Below are 20,854 nucleotides of genomic sequence, written 5' to 3'. Positions count from 1 at the left end.
AGAGCCGGTGCAAACTCGATGGGCCGAATGGCCTCCTTCTGCACTGTAAATTCTATGATAATCTATGATTAAAAGCTGAGATCAATAAATCTCTGGTAAGTCCATGATTTTATGTAAGGCTGATCAATCTGTTAGAATGTCTCTCCATGTTTTCTCCATACTTTCACCACCACCCCTTTCTCATACCTATTGGGAGATAATCCATATTGTAAGCACATTTCAGATACTCGTGACCCTCTGCTAATTGTCCAAGTGTCTATTTTCCACTTGTAAAGCTAAGAGAGAGAATCAGCACTATATCCCATCAGGGTGATGCTGGAGGGAGAGAGAAAGACATAATTGCTGGGTCAACCCTTGTCTTCAACTGATGTACATTCTCCAGTGGGGGTGAAGGGGGGCAAGGTGGTGGCAGGGTAAATGAATGGCAGAACAAAAACTGAAAATGCTGGAAAAGCTCAGTAGGTCTGACAGCACCTGTGGACAATGAAAATAGAGTGAATGTTTTGATTCCATGTGTCTCTTCTTCAGAACTGAAGATAGAATCCCTCCAGTGCAGAATATTATTATTGTTATTAAGGAGGCCATTTGGTCCATTGAGTCTGCACTGACCTTCCGAAACAGCACTCTACCTAGACCCACTCCACTCCACCCTATCCCTGTAACCAGGGTAACTCCCCTTTCCCTTCTCCAGCCGCTGCAAGGAGCCGCTCAAAGGGGAAGCAAGTGTGGCGGAAGAGCGATCCGGTTTGGCGCTGGACACGAAGGGGCAAATTTAGCATGACCAATCCACCTAACCAGCACGCACATCTTGGGACTGTGGGAGGAAACCGGAGCACCCGGAGGAAACCCCAACGCAGGAGAAACGTGCAAACTCCACACTGACTGGTCACCCCAGGTTGGAATCGGAGCCGGTCTCCTGGCGCAGTGAGGCAGCAGTGCTAACCACCTTGGTGTCAGAGCCAGATGGGGGCGGCAGGAGAATGTATAGTGTGGTGAGGGGGGAGGGGGGTTGAGTGGAGGGTTGGGTAAGTACCCACTAACAGCTGGCATGGTCTGGCACAGCAACAATAAAACTGGAGGCGTGTGTGTGGGGGGGAGGGGCAGAGCAGCTGTACAGGCCGCTACGCCCCCTGATTGTGATGGACAATCGGGGTAACCAATCAGGCGAGGTTGAAAGAGGGGGCGGGGCTGTGAGCGGCCAATGGACGGGTGGCGGCTGGAGGGGAGTCCCGCCCCCGGAGCTGTGACCATTTAAAATGGACCAAGGCTGGGCTGCGCTGCAGTGGAAACAGAGGGCACAGCACAGCCTGGATTGCCATCTGACAGCATCCAGGCGGCAGCCAGTGAGTGTATTGTGTTAGTCTGGATGTGGGATGGGGAAGAGGGCAGTGTGAGCTTGGTGCTGGGATAAGAGGCTGAGGGACACAGACTGGGACATCCACAGAGACACAGACTGGGACAGCCACAGAGATACAGACTGGGACAACCACAGAGACACAGACTGGGACACACAGATAGACAGTCACACACACACAGACTGGGACACACAGGCAGGGACACAGAGATACACACAGGCACATACACACAGACTGGGGAACACACAGACAGGGACACACAGAGACAGAGACACTCACAGACTAGGACACACAGAGACAGACACACAGGCACAGGCACATACACAGACAGACACACACAGACTGGGACACAGTGACACAGAGAGAGACGCACACAGAGACAGTGACACAGAGACACTGATACACATACACACAGTGACACAGAGAAGGGACACAGTGGATACACAGATAGAGACACACACAGTGACATAGAGGCAGACACACACAGTGATACAAAGACAGACACACACAGACAGACACACACAGAAACAGGCACACACACATCGGCACACACGGTGACACAGAGGCAGGCACACACACACAGGCAGCCGGATGCCCTTTGATCTGCGGACGTCCCGTCCTGACTGAGGCAGAGAGATGACAGCAAAGGGCCTGAGTGGCGAGGACGGCGACCCTCTGGCGGCAGGGCCGGGGAAGCAGCCGGAGCCGGAGGAGGGGGAGCCCGGCAGCAGCCAGCCGGCCAGCCCGCCGCTCAGCCGCCACAAGGAGCCGCTGAACGGGCGGCTGAGCTCGGCCGAGGAGGGCTTCAGGCTGCAGGTGGGGGCGGGCGATGGCGACCACTGCCCCGGCGGCCAGGCTGCGGACGGCGAGCCTGCCTGCCCCCCGCCCTTCGTGCACCCCGAGGGGGGCTGGGGCTGGGTGGTGATGTTCGCCTCCATGTGGTGTAACGGCTCGGTGTTTGGCATCCAGAACGCCTTCGGGCTGCTCTTCCTCACCCTGCTGGACAACTTCGGAGACTCCACCGACAAGCATCTGCGCTTCAAGACAGGTAAGCAGAGTCTGCCACGCAGATGGCATACTGAAGGTTAGAGTTGGAACCACAGACAGGCCTGTCCCAAGCTCCCCCCCCCCCCCCCCCCCCAGAAACTTTACACCTCACCTCCCGGTGTGGCACAGGGCACAGGCTCTCGTCCCTGCCTCCCTTTCCCAATGATGGCTCCATCCTTTGGGGAGGAGATGTCCATCTAATAATAATAATCTTTATTGGTGTCACAGATAGGCTTACATTAAGGCTGCAATGATGTTACTGTGAAAATCTCCCCCCCCCCCCCCTTGCCACATTCGGGCACCTGTTCGGGTACGCAGGGAGAATTCAGAATGTCCAATTCACCTAACACGTCTTCCGGGACTTGTGGGAGGAAACCGGAGCACCCGGAGGAAACCCACGCAGATACGGGGGGAACATGCAGACTCTGCACAGACAGTGACCCCCCCAAGCCGGGAATCGAACCCGGGACCCTGGTGCTGTGAAGCAACAGTGCCAACCAGTTTGCTACCATGCTGCCCACACTGAGGCCCTGTCTGCTGCTGCCTCAGGTACACCAGGTTGGTGAAGAGAGAGTGGACTTGCCCCCGGTATCCTGGCCAATGTTGGTCCCTCAGCCAACATCGCAATCGCAAATCCTTTGTTTGTGCCTCAATTGGCTGCCTGGTTTTCTCCATTACAACACTGACTATCGCTTCCAGAGTATTTACTTACTCGTCTGTAAAGTGCTTCGAAAACGTCCTGTGCACCTTGAACGATGCTACATAAATGCATTTATTTTATTTTATTTTGCATCCTTTGGGGTGCAATGCCCAAGTGGCCGGTGGGTGAGTGTGAGGGATGTTGGCAGGCGAGGTGGTGGGCAAATAAGTGGTCTCATAATTTTGTTGCCATTAGTACATGAATGTTACTGGTCAGTGATCGAGAGTGCCAACTCTCCCCGATTCTCTCCTGCTAAGGGTAGAAGTTACAATGCAGCTTTTGGTAAACCCAGACCTTTCAGTTCCTTAACTCTTGTTATTCCATCCAATTTGTCCGGCCGGTTCTCCAATTCTCTTGACATCCTTTTCTTTTTTTAATATAAATTTAGAGTAACCAAGTCATTTTTTCCAACTAAGGGGCAATTTAGCATTGCCAATCCACCCACCCTGCACATCTTTTTGGGGTGTGGGGGCAAAACCCACACAGAGACAGGGAGAATGTGCAAAATCCACATGGACAGTGACCCGGGGCCGGGATCGAACCTGAGACCTCGGCGCCGTGAGGCAGCAGTGCTAACCACTGTGCCACCGTGCTGCCCTTTGATGTCCTTATCTAACAGAAACGCATTGATCAGTCTTGAAAATTTCAGTTTACCCAACACGCGCAAACTTTCTGGGAGGAGGTTCCTCTTGACCTCTGTGAGGGAAGAATTCACTCCTAAATAACTTGGCTCGAATTTTAAAAATGAATTTGAAACAGTTTTGAAGCCCCCTTGCTCTGGTTTCTTGCCCTCCCTCCCCAGTAATAATTTTCTGCTGATGGAATCTCTTTATCATTTTTAAGACCTTGAATAAATCACTCATTAAACTCCAAAAGGTATGAGAATATCAGCCATGAATTTGCAGTGCCTAACATGTTACCATTATCTTGCTTTTCCTATATATATGTTAAAGTCCTAGACTGTGACATACAGCGCACAATTTCAAAATCGGCAGATGATACGAAACTTGGAAGCAGTGTGAGAACCGTGTAAACCTTTTTTAAAAGGACAAAGACAGATGAGGTTGAATGCGGAGAAATGTGAAGTGATTCATTTTGGCAGGAAGAACTTGGAGAGACAATATGAAATAATGGGTACAATTCTATAAGGGGTCCTTGAGCAGAGGCACCTGTGTCTGTGTGTGTATAAGTGAGTAAACCATTGAAGGTGGTAGAATATGAAAATGACGGTCCTCCCGAGATTCCTGTTTATATTTCAATGTCTCCCAATCTTCATTCCGCGGTCCTTTTTTAAGTGGGTCAATAAAGTTATAGCGGGCTTTATATTGGGGGGCAAGTCCCTGCGAGTGAGGAGGGTAATGCTGGAGCCGTCGGGGAGAGGGAGGGCTGGCGCTGCCGAACTTTAGCAATTATTACTGGATGGCTAACATAGCCATTAGGAAGTGGCTGGTCGGGGGGGTGGAGGGGTCAGCGTGGGAGCGTATGGAGGCGGCTTCTTGCAAGGGCACAAGTTTGGGGGCGCTGGTAACTGCGCCGCTGCCATTCCCGCAGGCGCGGTACTCCACCAGCCCCGTGGTGGTGGCGGCCTTGAGAGTCTAGGGGCAATGGAGGAGACATGTGGGAGCAGTGGGAGCATCGGTCTGGTCCACAATCTGTGATAATCACCGGTTTGCCCTGGGGAGGATGGAGTGGGGGTGTTCTGAATATGAATATGGCGAGGATTGAGAGGATGGGGGTCTTGTTTATAGAGGGAAGCTTTCTGAGCATGAGGGTGCTGGAGGAGAAGTTTGCATTGGCGGGTGGGGAAACAAATTTTGATATCTGCAGGTGCGGGACTTTCTGCGTCGACAGGTACCAACCTTCCCACTCCTGCCACTAAGGAAGATTCAGGACACGGTAGTTTCCAGAGGATGGATAGGTGAGGGGAGCATTTCTGACATTTATAAGGAACTTATGGGATCAGAGGAGACGCAGACCGAGGAGCTGAAGCGAAAGTGGGAGGCGGAGCTGGGAGGAGAGATAGAGGAGGGCCTGTGAGCGGACTCATTGAGTAGAGTCAACTCGACCACAACTTGTGCCAGGCTCAGTCTGATACAATTCAAGGTTGTTCACCGGGCCCACATGACAGTGGCTGGGATGAGCAGATTCTTTGGGGTGGAAGACAGGTGCGCAAAATGTGCGGGAGGACCAGCGACCATGTCCACATGTTCTGGGCATGTCCAAAGGTGAGGGGATTTTGGCAGGGGTTTGCTGACATCATATCCAAGGTATTAAATACAAGGGTGGCGCTGAGTCCAGAGGTGGCGATTTTCGGGGTGTCGGACGTCCCGTGAATCCAGGAGGAGAAAGAGGCAGACGTTCTGGCCTTTGCTTCCCTGGTAGCCCGGAGGCGGATATTACTAGCATGGAGGGACTCGAGGCCCCCGAAATCGGAGACCTGGCTATCAGACATGGCTAGCTTTCTCTGTTTGGAGAAAATTAAGTTTGACTTGAGAGGGTTACTGTTAGGGTTCGCCCGGAGGTGGCAACTGTTTGTCGACTTCTCCGCGGAGAATTAATCGTCAGCATGGGGGGGGGGGGGGGATTAGTTTAGTGTAGATTAGGGGATTAATTAATGGTGGGACCTGTTGGGGAGGGAGATGGTATTTGCACTATGTTTATATTTTCATGTACATTGTTTGCATTGCTGCTGTTACAATGCCAAAATAACACCTCAATAAAATGTTTATTGAAGTATATGGGGCGGTATTCTCCCCCCCCCCCCCCCCCACGCAGGGTGGGAGAATCGCCGTGGCGCTGCGTGTGCCCTGTCACGCCGCCCCGGCACCCGCACGCGATTCTCCCACCCCACCCCCCAAACTGGCGCGGCGAGATTCACGGCTGGCCGCTGGGAGAATCGCCGTTCGCCGTTTGCTAAAGGCGAGCGGCGATTCTCCGGCCGGATGGGCCGAGCGGCCTGCCCAACACGACGGGTTCCCGCCGGCGCCGTCCACACCTGATCGCTGCCGGCAGGAACAGCGTGGGAACACTGGGGGGGCAGTCTGTGGGGGGGGTTCCTGCACCGGGGGGGGGTCTCAAAAGGGATCTGGCCCGCGATCGGTGCCCACCGATCGGCGGGCCGGCCTCTCTGAAGGAGGACCTCCTTTCCTCTGCCACCCCGCAAGATCCATGCAACATCATCTTCCGGGGCGGCCGCGGGGAGGACGGCAACCGGGCATGCGGGTGACTTCATTTACGCGGTGCCGCTTTTACGCTACGCCAAGGTCCGGCGCGTGTAAGTGACGCAACGCTGCTCCTAGCCCCCCAGGGGCGGGAGAATAGGGGGCTGAGAGCGGGCTCCGACGCCGGAGCGAAACACTCCGGTTTTCACTCAGGCGTCGGCACTTAGTCTCCCGATGGGAGAATTGCGCCCATTGTATCCTAGGCTTTATTGAGCATTTTTTGTGAAGGTGTTCGGCCTCAGCTGGCGGATTGTGTTCAGTTCTGGGCGTCACACTTTAAGAGGGGTGTGAGTCTAATTGTAATTAGTGTCTAGTTGGCTGGAGCTGCCCCCACCCTAATTGCTAAGATCTGTCAATCACCTGAAGCCAATTTAGAGGCAAAGGTGTAAATTGCATTCTTCTGCTTGAAGCTTATCTAGTGTGAGTCATCTCAGTTTAGCTGGGTTCTTTTATAAGAAAGAGGCATAAAGCGCACACTTAGTACGCTTTGTGCACGTGACGTTCGTGAGAGCCTGATTGAGGCAGCCAGAGTGAGGTTGAAAGTTGGTAATTTGGAGCAGAGCGGGAGGAGGTGCTTTTTCCCTTTTGTTTTGATTTCTTTCTTCTGGCTTTATAACTGGTAATCTGCACTCTGCAGGGAGACATCCAGAGAGCATTCTGGGAAGGTAAGTGATATAAAGACCTTTTCAAATTTGGGGGGGGGGGGGAAACTAAGGTGACATCACAGTGAAGTAATGACCTGATTGGCTGGTAGGGAATCTGTTTAAAAAAACATTTTAAAAACTAATTTAAACTGACTAATTAACTAGGTAGTGGAGTAAGTAAACCTGAGGGCAGAGATTAGTATTTAGCATTTAATTTTACAGTAAAAATCTAGCACCAGGGCCATATAGTAACTTAATCTAATAACAATTTCAGAATTTAATTTGAATTAATTAACTAGTGCTTAAATATCACTCAGCGGGGTGCAGTGCTCTAAATGTGAGATGTGGCAGATCCGTGATGCTTCCATCGTTCCGGTCGACTATATCCGCAGGAAGTGTAACCAATGGCAGCCGCTCACAGACCACATAGTTCGGTCGGACCAGCAGTTGGATGTACGTAGGAGAATGCAGGTGGCGAAAAGCGTCATAAATAGGAGTTATAGAGACATGGTCACACCCAAGGTGCAGGCAGACAGATGGGTGGCCGCTAGAAATGGCAGGCAGTCAGTGCAGGAATCCCCTGTGGTTGTCCCCCTCTCTAACAGGTACACTGTTTTGGATACTGTTTGGGGGGGTAGCCTATCGGGAAAAGAACAGCGGCCAGAACAATGGCACCACAACTGGCTCTGTTGCTCAGCAGGGGAGAGCAAAGTGCAGGAGAGCGATAGTTATTGGGGACTCTATAGTAAGGGCTTCTGTGGGTGTGAAAGAGACTCCAGGATGGTGTGTTGCCTCCCTGGTGCCAGGGTCAAGGATGTCTCTGAACGCACACAGGACATCCTGAAGGAGGGGGGGGAGTGAACAGCCAGAGTTTGTAGTACACATTGGTACTAATAACATAGGCAGGAAGAGTGATGTGGTCCTGCAGATGGAGTTCAGGGAGTTCGGCAGTAAGCTAAAAAGCAGGACTTCCGGGGCAAGTGGGACCAGTACAAGAAGGACGGGTTGCATCTAAACTGGAGGGGCACCAATATCCTGGCTGGGAGGTTTGCGCGAGTCACTCTGGAGGATTTAAACTTTATGGCAGGGGGGCGGGTACCAGAATGTGAGCTTAGAAGGTGTAATAACTGAAGGGGAAATAGTGAACAAAAATAAAAGAACAACATCACCCTCAGGCAGAACAAAAAAGGTGACAAGTGTGAAAAGGGAGGTGGTCAATGCAGGATTGAGGGTGCTGTACCTAAATGCGCGCAGTATACGGAACAAGGTAAATGAGCTTGTTGCGCACACTGAAATTGGCCTGTACGATGTTGTGGGCGTCACAGAGAAGTGGCTGCAAGGGGATCTGGGCTGGGATCTAAATATCTAATGATATGTGTCTTATCAAAAGGACAGGCAGATGGGAAAAGGGGCGGGATGGCATTGTTTGTAAGTGAGTGCAGTGGCCATCACTAAGGAGGAGGTTCTGGGGAAACAATGGTTTGAAGGTTGATAAATCACATGGACTAGATGAACTACACCCCAGGGTTCTAAAAGTGATAGCTGAGGAGATTGTGGAGGCATTGGCATTGATTTTCCAGGAATCCCTGGAAGCTGGAAGGGTCCCAGAGGACTGGAAAGTGGCTAATGTAACACTGCTGTTTAAGAAGGGAGGGAGGCAGAAGATGGGAAATTGAAATGAAATGAAATGAAAATTGCTTCTTGTCACAAGTAGGCTTCAAATGAAGTTACTGTGAAAAGCCCCTAGCCCCTAAATTATAGGCCGTTAGCCTGACTTCAATCATTGGTAAGATTTTAGAGTCTGTTATTAAAGATGAAATTGTGGAGAACTTGGAAGTGCATGGCAAAATAGGATTGAGTCAGCACGGCTTTGTCAAGGGGAGGTCGTGTCTGACAAATTGGAGTTCTTTGAGGAAGTTTAAAGGATGTTGGCCAAGGAGAACCAGTGGACGTGGTTTATTTAGATTTTCAGACGGCCTTTGACAAGGTGCCGCTTAGGAGACTGTTAAATAAGTTAAGAGCCCATGGTGTTAAGGGTAAGATCCTGGCATGGATAGAGGATTGGCTGACTGCCAGACGGCAGAGAGTGGGGATAAAGGGGTCGTTTTCAGGATGGCAGCCGGTGACTAGTGGTGTGTCTCAGAGACCACAACTTTTCACAATATACATTAATGATCTGGAAGAAGGAACTGAAGCTTGCTAAGTTTGCAGATGATACAAAGATCTGTAGGGGGACAGTATTGAGGAAACAAGGGGGCTGTAGAAGGACTTGGACAGGCTAGGAGAGTGGGCAATGAAGTGGCAAATGAAATGCAATGTGGAAAAGTGTGAGGTTATGCACTTTGGAAGGAGGAATCTAGACATAAACTATGTTCTAAATGGGGAAATGCTTAGGAAATCAGAAGCACAAAGGGACTTGGGAGTACTTGTTTATGGTTCTCTTAAGGTTAACTTGCAGGTTCAGTCGGCAGTTAAGAAGGCAAATGTAATGTTAGCATTCATGTTGAGAGAATACAACATGAAGAAGGATCTGCGCTCCGAAAGCTTGTGTTTGAAACAAACCTGTTGGGCTTTAACCTGGTGTTGTAAGACTTCTTACTGTGCTCACCCCAGTCCAACGCCGGCATCTCCACATCGAGAGAATACAAGATCAGGGATGTATTTCTGAGGCTGTATAAGGCTCTGGTCAGACCCCATTTGGAGTATTGTGAGCAGTTTTGGGCCCTGTATCTAAGGAAGTATGTGCTGGTCTTGGAAAAGGAGAGAGGTTCATAAGAAAGATCCCTGGAATGAAGAGCTTGTCGTATGAGGAACGGCTGAGAACTCTGGGTCTGTATTGGTTGGAGTTTAGATGGATGAGGGGGGATCTAATTGAAACTTATAGGGTACTTCGAGGCCTGGATAGAGTGGATGTGGAGAGGCTATTTCCACCTGTAGGAAAACTAGAACCAGAGGACACAATCTCAGACTAAAGGGACGATCCTTTAAAACAGATGTGGAGGACTTTCTTCAGCCAGAGGGTGGTGAATCTGTGGAACTTTTTGCCGCAGAAGGCTGAGGAGGCCAATTCACTGAGTGTCTTTAAGACAGAGATAGAAAGGTTCTTGATTAGTAAGGGGATCAGAGGTTATGGGGAGAAGGCAGGAGAATGGGGATGAGAAAAATATCAGCCACGATTGAATGGCGGAGCAGACTCGATGGGCCGAGTGGCCTAATTCTGTTCCTATGTATGTTTTATTACAGGGGATGCAAAAAGATTTGGGCGTGGTTCCAGCGATAAGAAACTTTCGATTATATAGCACAGAAAAGGCCCATCGCATCTGCACTGGTCAAAAACAATCACTGAACTATTCTAATCTTATGTTCCAGCACTTGGCCCATTGGGATCGCAAGTGCGCATTTAAATACCTGTTAAATGATATGAGGGTCTCGGCCTCCAACATCCTTTCAGGTTCCCAACTCCCACCACCCTCTGGGTAAAAATGTTTTGCCTCACATCCCCTCTAAACCTCCTGCCTTAAATCGATGCCCACTGGTCATTGATCCCTCCACCAAGTGGAAAAGTTTCTTCCTGTCTACTCTTATCTGTGCCCCTCAGAATTTTAAACATCTGAATCATATCTGCACCCAGCCTCCTTTGCTCCAAGGGAAAAATCCAAGTCTTTCCAATCTCTCTTCGTAGCTAAATCTCTCCAGCTCCAGTCCTGGTAAATCTCCTCTGCACGCTTTCCAGTGCTATCACATCTCTTCTATAATGTGGATTTGGGGGGGGGGGCTGGTTTAGCTCACTTGGCTAGGTAGGCTGTTTCATGGTGTAGAGCAAGGCTAGCAGCGTGGGGTCAATTCCCGTACCGGCTGTGGTTATTCATGTAAAGGCCTCACCTTATCAACCTGAGGTGTGGTGATCCTCAGGTTAAATCACCACCAGTCAGCTCCCTGCCCTCAAAGGGGCAAGCAGCCATGGTCATCTGGGACTACGGTGACTTTACCTTTCCTTATAACTGTGGCACCTCTTGAGGATTGTTTGGAGAGAGGAGGCTGAGAGGAGATCTTTCGAGGTAGCCCACATCACGAGAGGGGACTCTGCCCCCACTCCTGAAAGGATTGAGAATGAGTGGGCACAGATTTTAAAGTAATTGGCCCACTGTGACACAAGAAGACACTTTTATTTCACGCAGTGAGTGATAAAAGGTCTGGAATCCACTGCCAGCGTGTGTGGAGGAGGCCGGTTCAATTGAAGCATTCAAAAGGGAAGTTGATGGTTATCTGAAACAGAATGTGCAGGGTTACGGGGAGAAGGAATAGCACTCTGTGAAATGCTCATTCGGAGAGCCCGTGCAGAGAGGATGGGCTGAATGGCCTCTTGTACTGTAGCAAATTGTGACATTGCTGCCCGCACTGCTTCAGCATTAACTTATTCATTTTATCTGGGTAAGTGTTTGGTTAATAATAAGGGAAAGCAATGGTGCAGTGGTATTGGTGCACTGCTTCAGCATTAACTTATTCATTTTATCTGGGTAAGTGTTTGGTTAATAATAAGGGACGGCAATGGTGCAGTGGTATTGGTGCACTGCTTCAGCATTAACTTATTCATTTTATCTGGGTAAGTGTTTGGTTAATAATAAGGGACGGCAATGGTGCAGTGGTATTGGTGCACTGCTTCAGCATTAACCTGTTTATTTGACCTGGGTAAGTGTTTGGTTAATAATAAGGGAAGGCAATGGTGCAGTGGTATTGACACTGGACTAGAAACCCGGGTTAATGCTCTGGGGACCGGGTTTCTGGGCCACGGCAGATGGTGAAATTTGAATTCCGTAAAAATCTGGATATAAAAACTCTAATGATGACCATGAAACCATTGTTCATGTCGGTTAGGGAAGGAATCTGCCGTCCTGACCTGGTCTGACTTGCATGTGACTCCAGACCCACAGCAATGTTGTTAAGAACAAAGAAAATTACAGTACAGGAAGAGGCCCTTCGGCCCTCCTAGCCTGCACCGATCCAGATCCTTTATCTAAACCTGTCTCCTATTTTCCAAGGTCTACTTCCCTCTGTTCCCGCCGTTCATATATCTGTCTAGATCAGGGGTGGGCAAACTTTTCCGTGCAAGGGCCACATTCAGAAATTCACAATTCACAAAGGGCCGCATAGTATATTAAGTAAAATAATTACTTCACCCGGTTATGATTCTGGGCGCCTCATATAGAACATAGAACAGTACAGCACAGAACAGGCCCTTCGGCCCTCGACGTTGTGCCGAGCAATGATCACCCTACTCAAGTCAACGTATCCACCCTATACCAGTAAGTAACCCAACAGCCCCCCCCCCCATTAACCTTAAAAAAAAAATTAAAAAAAAAAAAAAAAACATTTTTCAAAAAAAAATTTTTTTTTTTTTTTTTTTAAAATGACTTGGTGGGCCGCAGAAATACCTTTGGCGGGCCGCATGCGGCCCGCGGGCCGTAGTTTGCCCACCCCTGGTCTAGATGCCTCTTAAATGATGCTATCGTACCCGCCTCTACCACCTCCGCTGGTAAAGCGTTCCAGGCACCCACCACCCTCTGCGTAAAAAACTTTCCACGCACATCTCCCTTAAACTTTCCCCCTCTCACCTTGAAATCGTGACCCCTTGTAATTGACAACCCCAATCTTGGGAAAAGCTTGTTGCTATCCACCTTGTCCATACCTCTCATAATTTTGTAGACCTCAATCAGGTCTCCCCTCAACCTCCGTCTTTCCAACAAAAACAATCCTAATCTACTCAACCTTTCTTCATAGCTAGCACCCTCCATACCAGGCAACATCCTGGTGAACCTCCTCTGCACCCTCTCTAAAGCATCCACATCCTTCTGGTAATGTGGCGACCAGAACTGCACGCAGTATTCCAAATGTGGCCGAACCAAAGTCCTATACAACTGTAACATGACCTACCGACTCTTGTACTCAATACCCCGTCCGATGAAGGCAAGCATGCTGTATGCCTTCTTGACCACTCTATCGACCTGCGTTGCCACCTTCAAGGTACAATGGACCTGAACTCCCAGATCTCTCTGTACATCAATTTTCCCCAGGACTCTTCCATTGACCATATAGTCTGCTCTTGAGTTAGATCTTCCAAAATGCATCACCTCGCATTTGCCTGGATTGAACTCCATCTGCCATTTCTCTGCCCAACTCTCCAATCTATCTATATTTTGCTGTATTCTCTGACAGTCCGCCTCGCTATCTGCAACTCCACCAATCTCAGTATCATCTGCAAACTTGCTAATCAGACCACCTATACCTTCCTCCAGGTCATTTATGTAGATCACAAACAACAGTGGTCCGAGCACGGATCCCTGTGGAACACCACTAGTCACCTTTCTCCATTTTGAGACACTCCCTTCCACCACTACTCTCTGTCTCCTGTTGCCCAGCCAGTTCTTTATCCATCTAGCTAGTACACCCTGAACCCCATGTGACTTCACTTTTTCCATCAACCTGCCGTGGGAAACTTTATCAAATGTTTTACTGAAGTCCATGTACATGACATCTACAGCCCTTCCATCATCAATTAACTTTGTCACTTCCTCGCCTATGTCGCAAGCATGAAATCGAACTACATCCGCCAGCGATTGCAAGAAAGGGGTACACTTGGCCTCCGAGAGACGGTGCAGCTCTCAAACATGCTGGCCTTCCAGAACATGGAGGCCGACACCTCTGACCATGCGGCACTCTCGTGGGCGCCGACACCATCTGACTCGAGTGCTGCGCAAGGCCATTCCGCGCAGCAGCCCGCCAACGCCGGAAGCCTGAAGTGCTACTTTTACGGCCAGGATAAGCATCCCAGACAATGCTGCCCTGCACAGACCGCGACCTGCAACTGGTGTGGGAGGAAGGGCCACTTTGCAAAAGCCTGCCAGGCCTGATCTCGCCCCACAACTCCGAGGTCCAGCAGCGCTGCCTGTTGCCTGTCAAGGCTGTGCTGCCCGCCATGTGCTACCCATGGGGACTGTCATCTTGGGACCACTCCACAGCCTCCTGGGAGCCCTGCTCACCAAGTCGGGTGCTGTCACCACTACCTCTGACCAGTCTACCCATCACCTTCTGAAGCTCGTCTCCGTCACACTCGACCAGTCCCGGCCTCATCGCCTCACAAAATCTACGATGACTGTCCGGATCAACGGGCACGAGACGGCCTGCCTTTTCGACTCCAGGAGCACAGACAGCTTAATACACCCAGATCGTGCCTTGGGTATTTGAAGATTCCAGTGTTACTTGGAGGTGACGATTTGACAACAGCAACAATACTTGCTAAAAATAATAGTGAATCCATGTTCATTTGCTGAACAATTTGCACAAATAAAGATAAATAGCAGTGTAAAAAAAAAAAAAACTTTGTCACTTCCTCAAAGAATTCTACAGTATTAGGTTTGTAAGACATGACCTTCCCACAGCCTAGCGAGCCAAAGAGCAATGAGGGATGGGCAATAAATGCTGGCCCAGCCAGCGACACCCACATCCCATAATGAATTTAAAAACAACATTGCCATGACACTTGTTCTCCCATTTGAAAATTCTACCTTGAGTTACAGTAACACGATGCCCCAGCTGAGGCCGGCCATCTCTGCATCTGCAACAACTGGGAACATATCTGGAGCTTCGCTAGACCATGACCAGCTGGACAAAGTCAAAGAAGAACCAGCTGTGTTGATTTTAATACACAATCCTTTTTAATCTTGAAAGTAAATAAGAGCCATAGAAATGCCACAGTGCAGAAGGGGGCCATTCGGCCCATCGAGTCTGCACCGATCCTCTGAAAGAGCACCTTACCTGGGCCCACTCCCCTGCCCTATCCCCGTAACCCCACCTAACCTGCACATCTTTGGACCAAAGTTATGGCAAAGTTTATTGGATGCTGTAAGTTTATTGGGGGTGGGGGGGGGGTGTGATCTGGCCCCGGTAGGTGCACCCACGGTGGCCTGGCCCACGATTGGGGCCCACCGATCACGGACGGGCCTGTGCCATTGGGGCACTCTTTCCCTCCGCACCGGCCGCTGTCAACCTCCACCATGGCCAGTGCGGAGAAGAACCCCCCCCTGCGCATGCGCTGGGGTGACGCCAGCGCATGCTGGCGCTCCCGCACATGCGCCAACGCACGTCGGCCGGCGGAGGCCTTTCGGCGCCGGTTGGCGTGGCACCAAGCCCTTCCGCGTCGGCTGATGCGGCGCCAAACACTCCGGCGCCGGCCTAGCCCCTGAAGGTGCGGAGGATTCCACACCTTTGGGGCGGCCTGATGCCAGAGTGGTTCACGCCACTCCTACGCGCCTGATTGGCCCGCTGGTTCGCAGAGAATCCCGCCCCAGTATTTTCCCAAACAGTGTATACTCTGGGGGAACATAGGTAGCTCCTTTTGCCCAAAGTCCCACGCCTGCCAGTACCCAAACTCACTCCCCCTCTGTAACTCAAACCTCCCCCCACGGCTCATCCAACCCATGGTTCGCACACAATGGCATCAACACCGACATTTGATCTGATTTAAAGTGGCCCTCAGCTGATTCCGAATCTTTCTAGTCGACTCCACCACAGGACTCCTCGTATACTTCCTCGCAGCCACTTACAGGTCTTCTCCACGCCACCTTTTAAGATCCCCCTTAACCTCTTCCACTAACCCCGTCAAGGTCCACCTATGCATTGTGGCCCACTTGTGCGTCACCTGAATCCCCAGATACCAAAACCGTTCCCATGGTATGGTAGTGCCCGAGTTTGCCCCCCACCCTGCCACCTTCACCGGGAACACCTCGCTTTTCCCTACATTCAATTTTTAACCCGAAAATGTCCTGAATCTCTCCAATAAACACATTATTCTGCCAGTGAGTTCAACACAAACAGCTCCAGATCGTTCTCATAGTGATACCTGGTGCTCCCCACCTCCCCTCACAATCCCTCGCCACTCAGACAACGCCGGAAGGGCTATTGCCAAGGGCTTGATCGTCAATGTGAATAGCAACGGCGACAGCGGGCACCCCTGTTTCGTCCCCCTATGCAACCAAAAATACCCCAAACTCGTCTATTTTGTTTGCACAGTAGCCATGAGGGACGAATACAACAATCCAACCCACGCCCAAACCTTCCCAGAACCTCAAACGTGTACCTCCACTGAACCCAATCAAATGCCTTCTCCACATCCATGGACATTATCACCCCTGGCACCCGCACCCCTGACGGAGTCACAATTACATTCAACAACCTCCTAATATCACTGGAGAGCTGCCTCCCCTTTGCAAAACTGGCTTGGTCTTGAGAACCCACCTCCGGCACATACCTACTCAGCAGCACCTGTGCCGGGATTTTCACGTCCGTGTTTAGCAGTGAAATGGGCCTGTAGGACCCACATTCCAGTGGGTCCTTCCACTTTATCGGGATCGACGCCTGTGCCAACGCAGCTCCTCCCTTTCCATCGCCTCACTAAACATACTCAACGAGTGGGGGGCCAATTCTGTCTCGAACTGCTTGTAAAATTCGACCCTGGCGCCTTCCCTGACTGCATCCTACAAATACACTACATCACCTTCCTTAACCCCAATGGCCCCTCTAGTGCCGGCCTCTTTCCCCTCCTCCAACTCTGGGAACTCCAACCCATTCAGAAACCGCGCTCATATCTGCTGCTTTCATTTCTCCCCGGACCACTGCTTTCCAGGCCTCCCACAGCGTGGCCGCTGACGCCTCCCCCCACCCCCCCTCCCAACCCTTAGGGTCTGTCTCCCTGTCCTCAGCCTGAACCGGGCCCACCCAAGGTGGCCGCCCCCCCATCCTGGCCATGACCAAACTCATTCTGCATGTCACTTCCCCCTCCCTCCACCTCCCCCACACTGGCTAAGCATCGCAGCCCCCCCCCCCCCCCCCCGCATCCCACTCCACTTCCGTTCACTAGCATTGCTTGCTAGCGTGGCGACTGCCACTCCAATAATCTGTGCATCCACTCAATCACTGCTCGTGGCGGCTCCCCGCTCTTGGCTTCTGTCTCATGGACCTATGGGCCGGTCCACCTCTGGAGTTTTGCCCAACTCCTTCTCATCCACTGACCAACATTGTCGCGACGTTGCTCATAGCTCCTGTCCCCTCCACTCCCTCTGGCAGACCCATAATTTTGCCACCTTGTCCTATTTTCCTGGTCTTCCACCTTCGACTTGGATAGATCCCCCAGGATTGCTATCACCGCCTCCAAAGACATAATAAGGGCACTCTGGTCAGCCATTACCTTCTCCAGCTCTTGGATCGTCCTGTGACTCGAGGCACTTCTCCACCCATTCTAGGGTCCCGTGAAAGGGTGCCACTGCTGCCCCTCAATTGTCTTCGACCAGTCGCTCTGCATTTCCTTCCTTTGCTGCCGAAACCCCTCTTCAGTGAAGCCCATCGATTGCTCCATCTGCAGCTTTCCTGCTGACCCCCCTTCCCCCTCCGCCATTATCATAATTGGTGCTCTGCCACCAGTCTCCTCCAACTCCTTCGCCAGGTCCCGCACTGTCTGCAGACGGGTCTGATAGCCGGTAGACATGTCAATTCATGGCAGAACGTCTTCCCCTATACTCTCCGCTCCACCTTTCCACCCAATCTCCCCAGAACCTGGGTACAAAGGGCCAAACCCAACATCTTCAAGCAGGAGCGCCCTGTGTGCGACCATTCACTCAGCTATGGTCGCCTTCGGAGGTCCCAGAGAATACAATCATAGCTACTGCCTGTAATGGAAAGGAAGCTTTCATCTCTCCTGTGATGTGATTGCCAATTACCTTGCATCTGTGTTCTCTGGCTATCAGCTCTCCTATCAGCGGAAACCGCTTCTCTTTGTTTATTCTATCAAAACCCTTTTGTCATTTTGAAAGCCTCTATTAGATCTTAACAGGAATTGTCAATATTTTTTATGTACACAACCCTTTCTCAAAGGCAAGCCAGAAAACATGGGACTGGCCCCAGTTAACAGAATCAAATCTGCATCTTGTAACTCATTTCACATCGTTGCCCTTGTGTATCAGTGAATAGGTAAACAAAACCATGTTGTTTAGTAACAGTTCCAATTTGGGCGGCACGTTATCAGCCTCCCCGAACAGGCGCCGGAATGTGGCGACTAGGGGCTTTTCACAGTAACTTCATTTGAAGCCTACTTGTGACAATAAGCGATTTTCAATTTTCAATTTTAATAGTGGCTAGCACTGTTGTTTCACAGCGCCAGGGTCCCAGGTTCGATTCCCGGTTTGGGTCACTGACTGTGCAGAGTCTGCACGTTCTCCCCGTGCCTACGTGGGTTTCCTCCGGGTGCTCCGGTTTCCTCCCACTAGTTGCGAAAGACGTGCTGTTCGGTGAATTGGACATTCTGAATTCTCCCTCCGTGTACCCGAACAGGCGCCGGAATGTGGCGACTAGGGGATTTTCACAGTAACTTCATTGCAGTGTTAATGTAAGCCTACTTGTGACAATAAAGATTATTATAACTATTTCACCCAAGTGCCTTCTATTGTAATTACAAAAACAGAAATTGCTGGATAAACTGCAGTCTGGCAGCATCTGTGGAGAGAGAGAGTCAGTTAACACTTCGAGTCCTGATGATACTGATCAACACTGATGATATGAACTGGAAATGTTAAATTTGCTTCTCGCTCCACATACGCTGCAGGGCGAGCTCGGTGTATTCAGGATTTTCTGTTTTTATTTAGATTTCCAGTACCTGCAGTGTTTTGCTTTTGTTGTCTTCTATTATAGTCTGCTAATTATGGATGTCCATGGATATTTGTTTAAGAAATAAAGTCAGAGTACCCAATTCTCTTTTTTTTTCCAATTAAGGGGCATGGCCAATCCACCTGGCCTGCACATCTTTTGGGCTGTGGGAGGTGAGGCCTACGCAAACACGGGGAGAATGTACAAACTCCACACGGATAGCGGCCGGGATTGAACTCCGTGTCGTGAGGCAGCAGTGCTAACTACTGCGCCACCGTGCTGCCCTATTTGTCCTCATTTACTAGAATAATCAGCACTTGGACCATTCTTAAGCCTGTTATATCTTAGGGTGCCATCTGATGGCCATGTCAAGCCTGACTTTGGACACGACGAGGCCGGTAAGTCTAGCCAGGGGACTCTTGCGAGATTTACGATGCCCGTTATGCCTCGCGAGATCTAATGCAGCCTTGTGAGGCACCGCAATCTGGATCTCACCCTCAATGGGTGTGATCCAGATTTGCATATTCCGTGCCGCCCTAGATTTGCATATTCAAGTAAATAGTTCGTCTGACTTGAATACAGCTACGCTGGAGTTACCCAAGGTGCGGGATCGAACGGAGACCCAAGTGGGCCCCGATTTACACTGGTTACCACACATGGGTGGGGTCTGCAGGCAATGGGGGGGCGGGGTCGGCCCTGGTGGTCGGGCTCTGGTGGTCGGGCTCTGGCAGGATGCTCAGTTGGCATGTTGCCCATACCAGGGATCCGGCCTGGGGGGGGGGGTGCCCTGCTCTTATGAGGTGGGTTGTGGGGGGCTTGAGGACCCCCTAATAGGTAAGGTGGGATGGGGAGGGTCAGGTGACCGCGGTGAGAGGGGGGGGGGTGTCCAGAGAAGTGGCACCCCGATCTCTTCCTACCCTGTGAAACTGAACTCATTAGTGCAGGAAAGTGCAGCCTCTGTGGGGCATTCCTCACGCAGAAACGTTTAATAGCGGGGTCGTTCCCGACTCTGCAAATACCAGGAAACACCCTGCTAAACGTGCCCAAAATGGGACTCTTTCATTTCCACTAAATCGTGCCATATTAAGTTGATCTTTTCTCTACACCTTGCTATAACTGTAACATTAAATTCTGCAGTCTCTCCTTCCTTCCCTATGTACGGTATGCATTGTTTGTACAGCATGCAAGAAACAATACTGTTCACTGTATACTAATACATGTGACAATAATAAATCAAATCAAATCAAAAAGCCTGCTTTGAGACATGTGACAGACATCACCAGTAATAAAAGTGCAAACCTTTTGCTTTTACTTCTTGTCATGAAGCTAGAATTTCCTCAACATTAGTGCTGTTCCTATGCCTTGTATAACAGCTGGTGCCTTGACATGACCCTGCTGATGCTAATCTGTAACCAAAGTGTTCCTATCGTCTCTGCAATGCACTTTTAGAAAACAGGAAATCTCGTACAACCCAGCAGCAGTGTGTTTTAAGGCTAAAATAAACATCTGAGTGAGGAAAGCCACACTGTCAACTCGTGTTGCTGAGTAGTAAAAAGCCCAGCGATGCAGGAGTTTTGCACTCTCTGTCCTCTGAATTAATGTCAAACGTTAATAACTGGATGGCGTTCCGAACCCCCTTGCAGGGGCTCATTGAGGCCCAGTCTCGCACCTCCTCTTCCACAGCAGTCATTGTGTTGTTTGGAGTCCTTTATTCCCTGCGGCCCACTTATATCAACCGGCCGACCTTAGTGACAAACGGCGGCTGACCTTCGCGACACACCATTTTCAATTGCCTTTAATGTGACAGGTGAGCCTGCTTGGTTATCACGATCTAACTCGCTTTGTCATTCAATGTAACATTTCTGCTAAGGACTTCAGCTGATGATTTAAGTTCTCGCTGCATCCTTCGAAAAAAATCAAGAGGTTTGTCCTGGAACTCGCCATGCTTTTTTAAAAATAAATTTAGATTATCCAATTATTTTTTCCAATTAAGGGGGCAATTTAGTGTGGCCAATCCACCTACTCTGCACATTTCTGGGTTGTGAGGGCGAAACCCACGCAGACACGGGGAGAATGTGCAAACTCCACACGGACAGTGACCCAGAGCCGGGATCGAACCTGGGACCTCAGCGCCGTGAGGCAGCTGTGCTAACCACTAGGCCACCGTGCTGCCCCTGAACTCGCCATGCTTAAGTC

The 20,854-nt window shown here is 50.4% G+C and overlaps 1 protein-coding gene across 1 annotated transcript in view; it reads left to right on the top strand.

Annotated features, from left to right (window-relative positions):
- The first annotated feature begins 1,833 nt into the window (after positions 1-1,833).
- Positions 1,834-20,854, top strand: part of slc16a10 (solute carrier family 16 member 10) — a 142,110-nt gene continuing 123,089 nt past the window's right edge. Inside the window, exon 1 of the mRNA XM_038799150.1 lies at positions 1,834-2,403. Within this exon, the coding sequence (XP_038655078.1) occupies positions 1,992-2,403 (412 nt within the window). The 5' untranslated portion in view covers positions 1,834-1,991. The remainder of the gene's footprint in view (positions 2,404-20,854) is intronic.

Source organism: Scyliorhinus canicula, chromosome 6 (assembly GCF_902713615.1).
Source record: "Scyliorhinus canicula chromosome 6, sScyCan1.1, whole genome shotgun sequence".
Taxonomy (NCBI): domain Eukaryota; kingdom Metazoa; phylum Chordata; class Chondrichthyes; order Carcharhiniformes; family Scyliorhinidae; genus Scyliorhinus; species Scyliorhinus canicula.
This window is presented reverse-complemented; position numbering and strand designations above follow the sequence as displayed.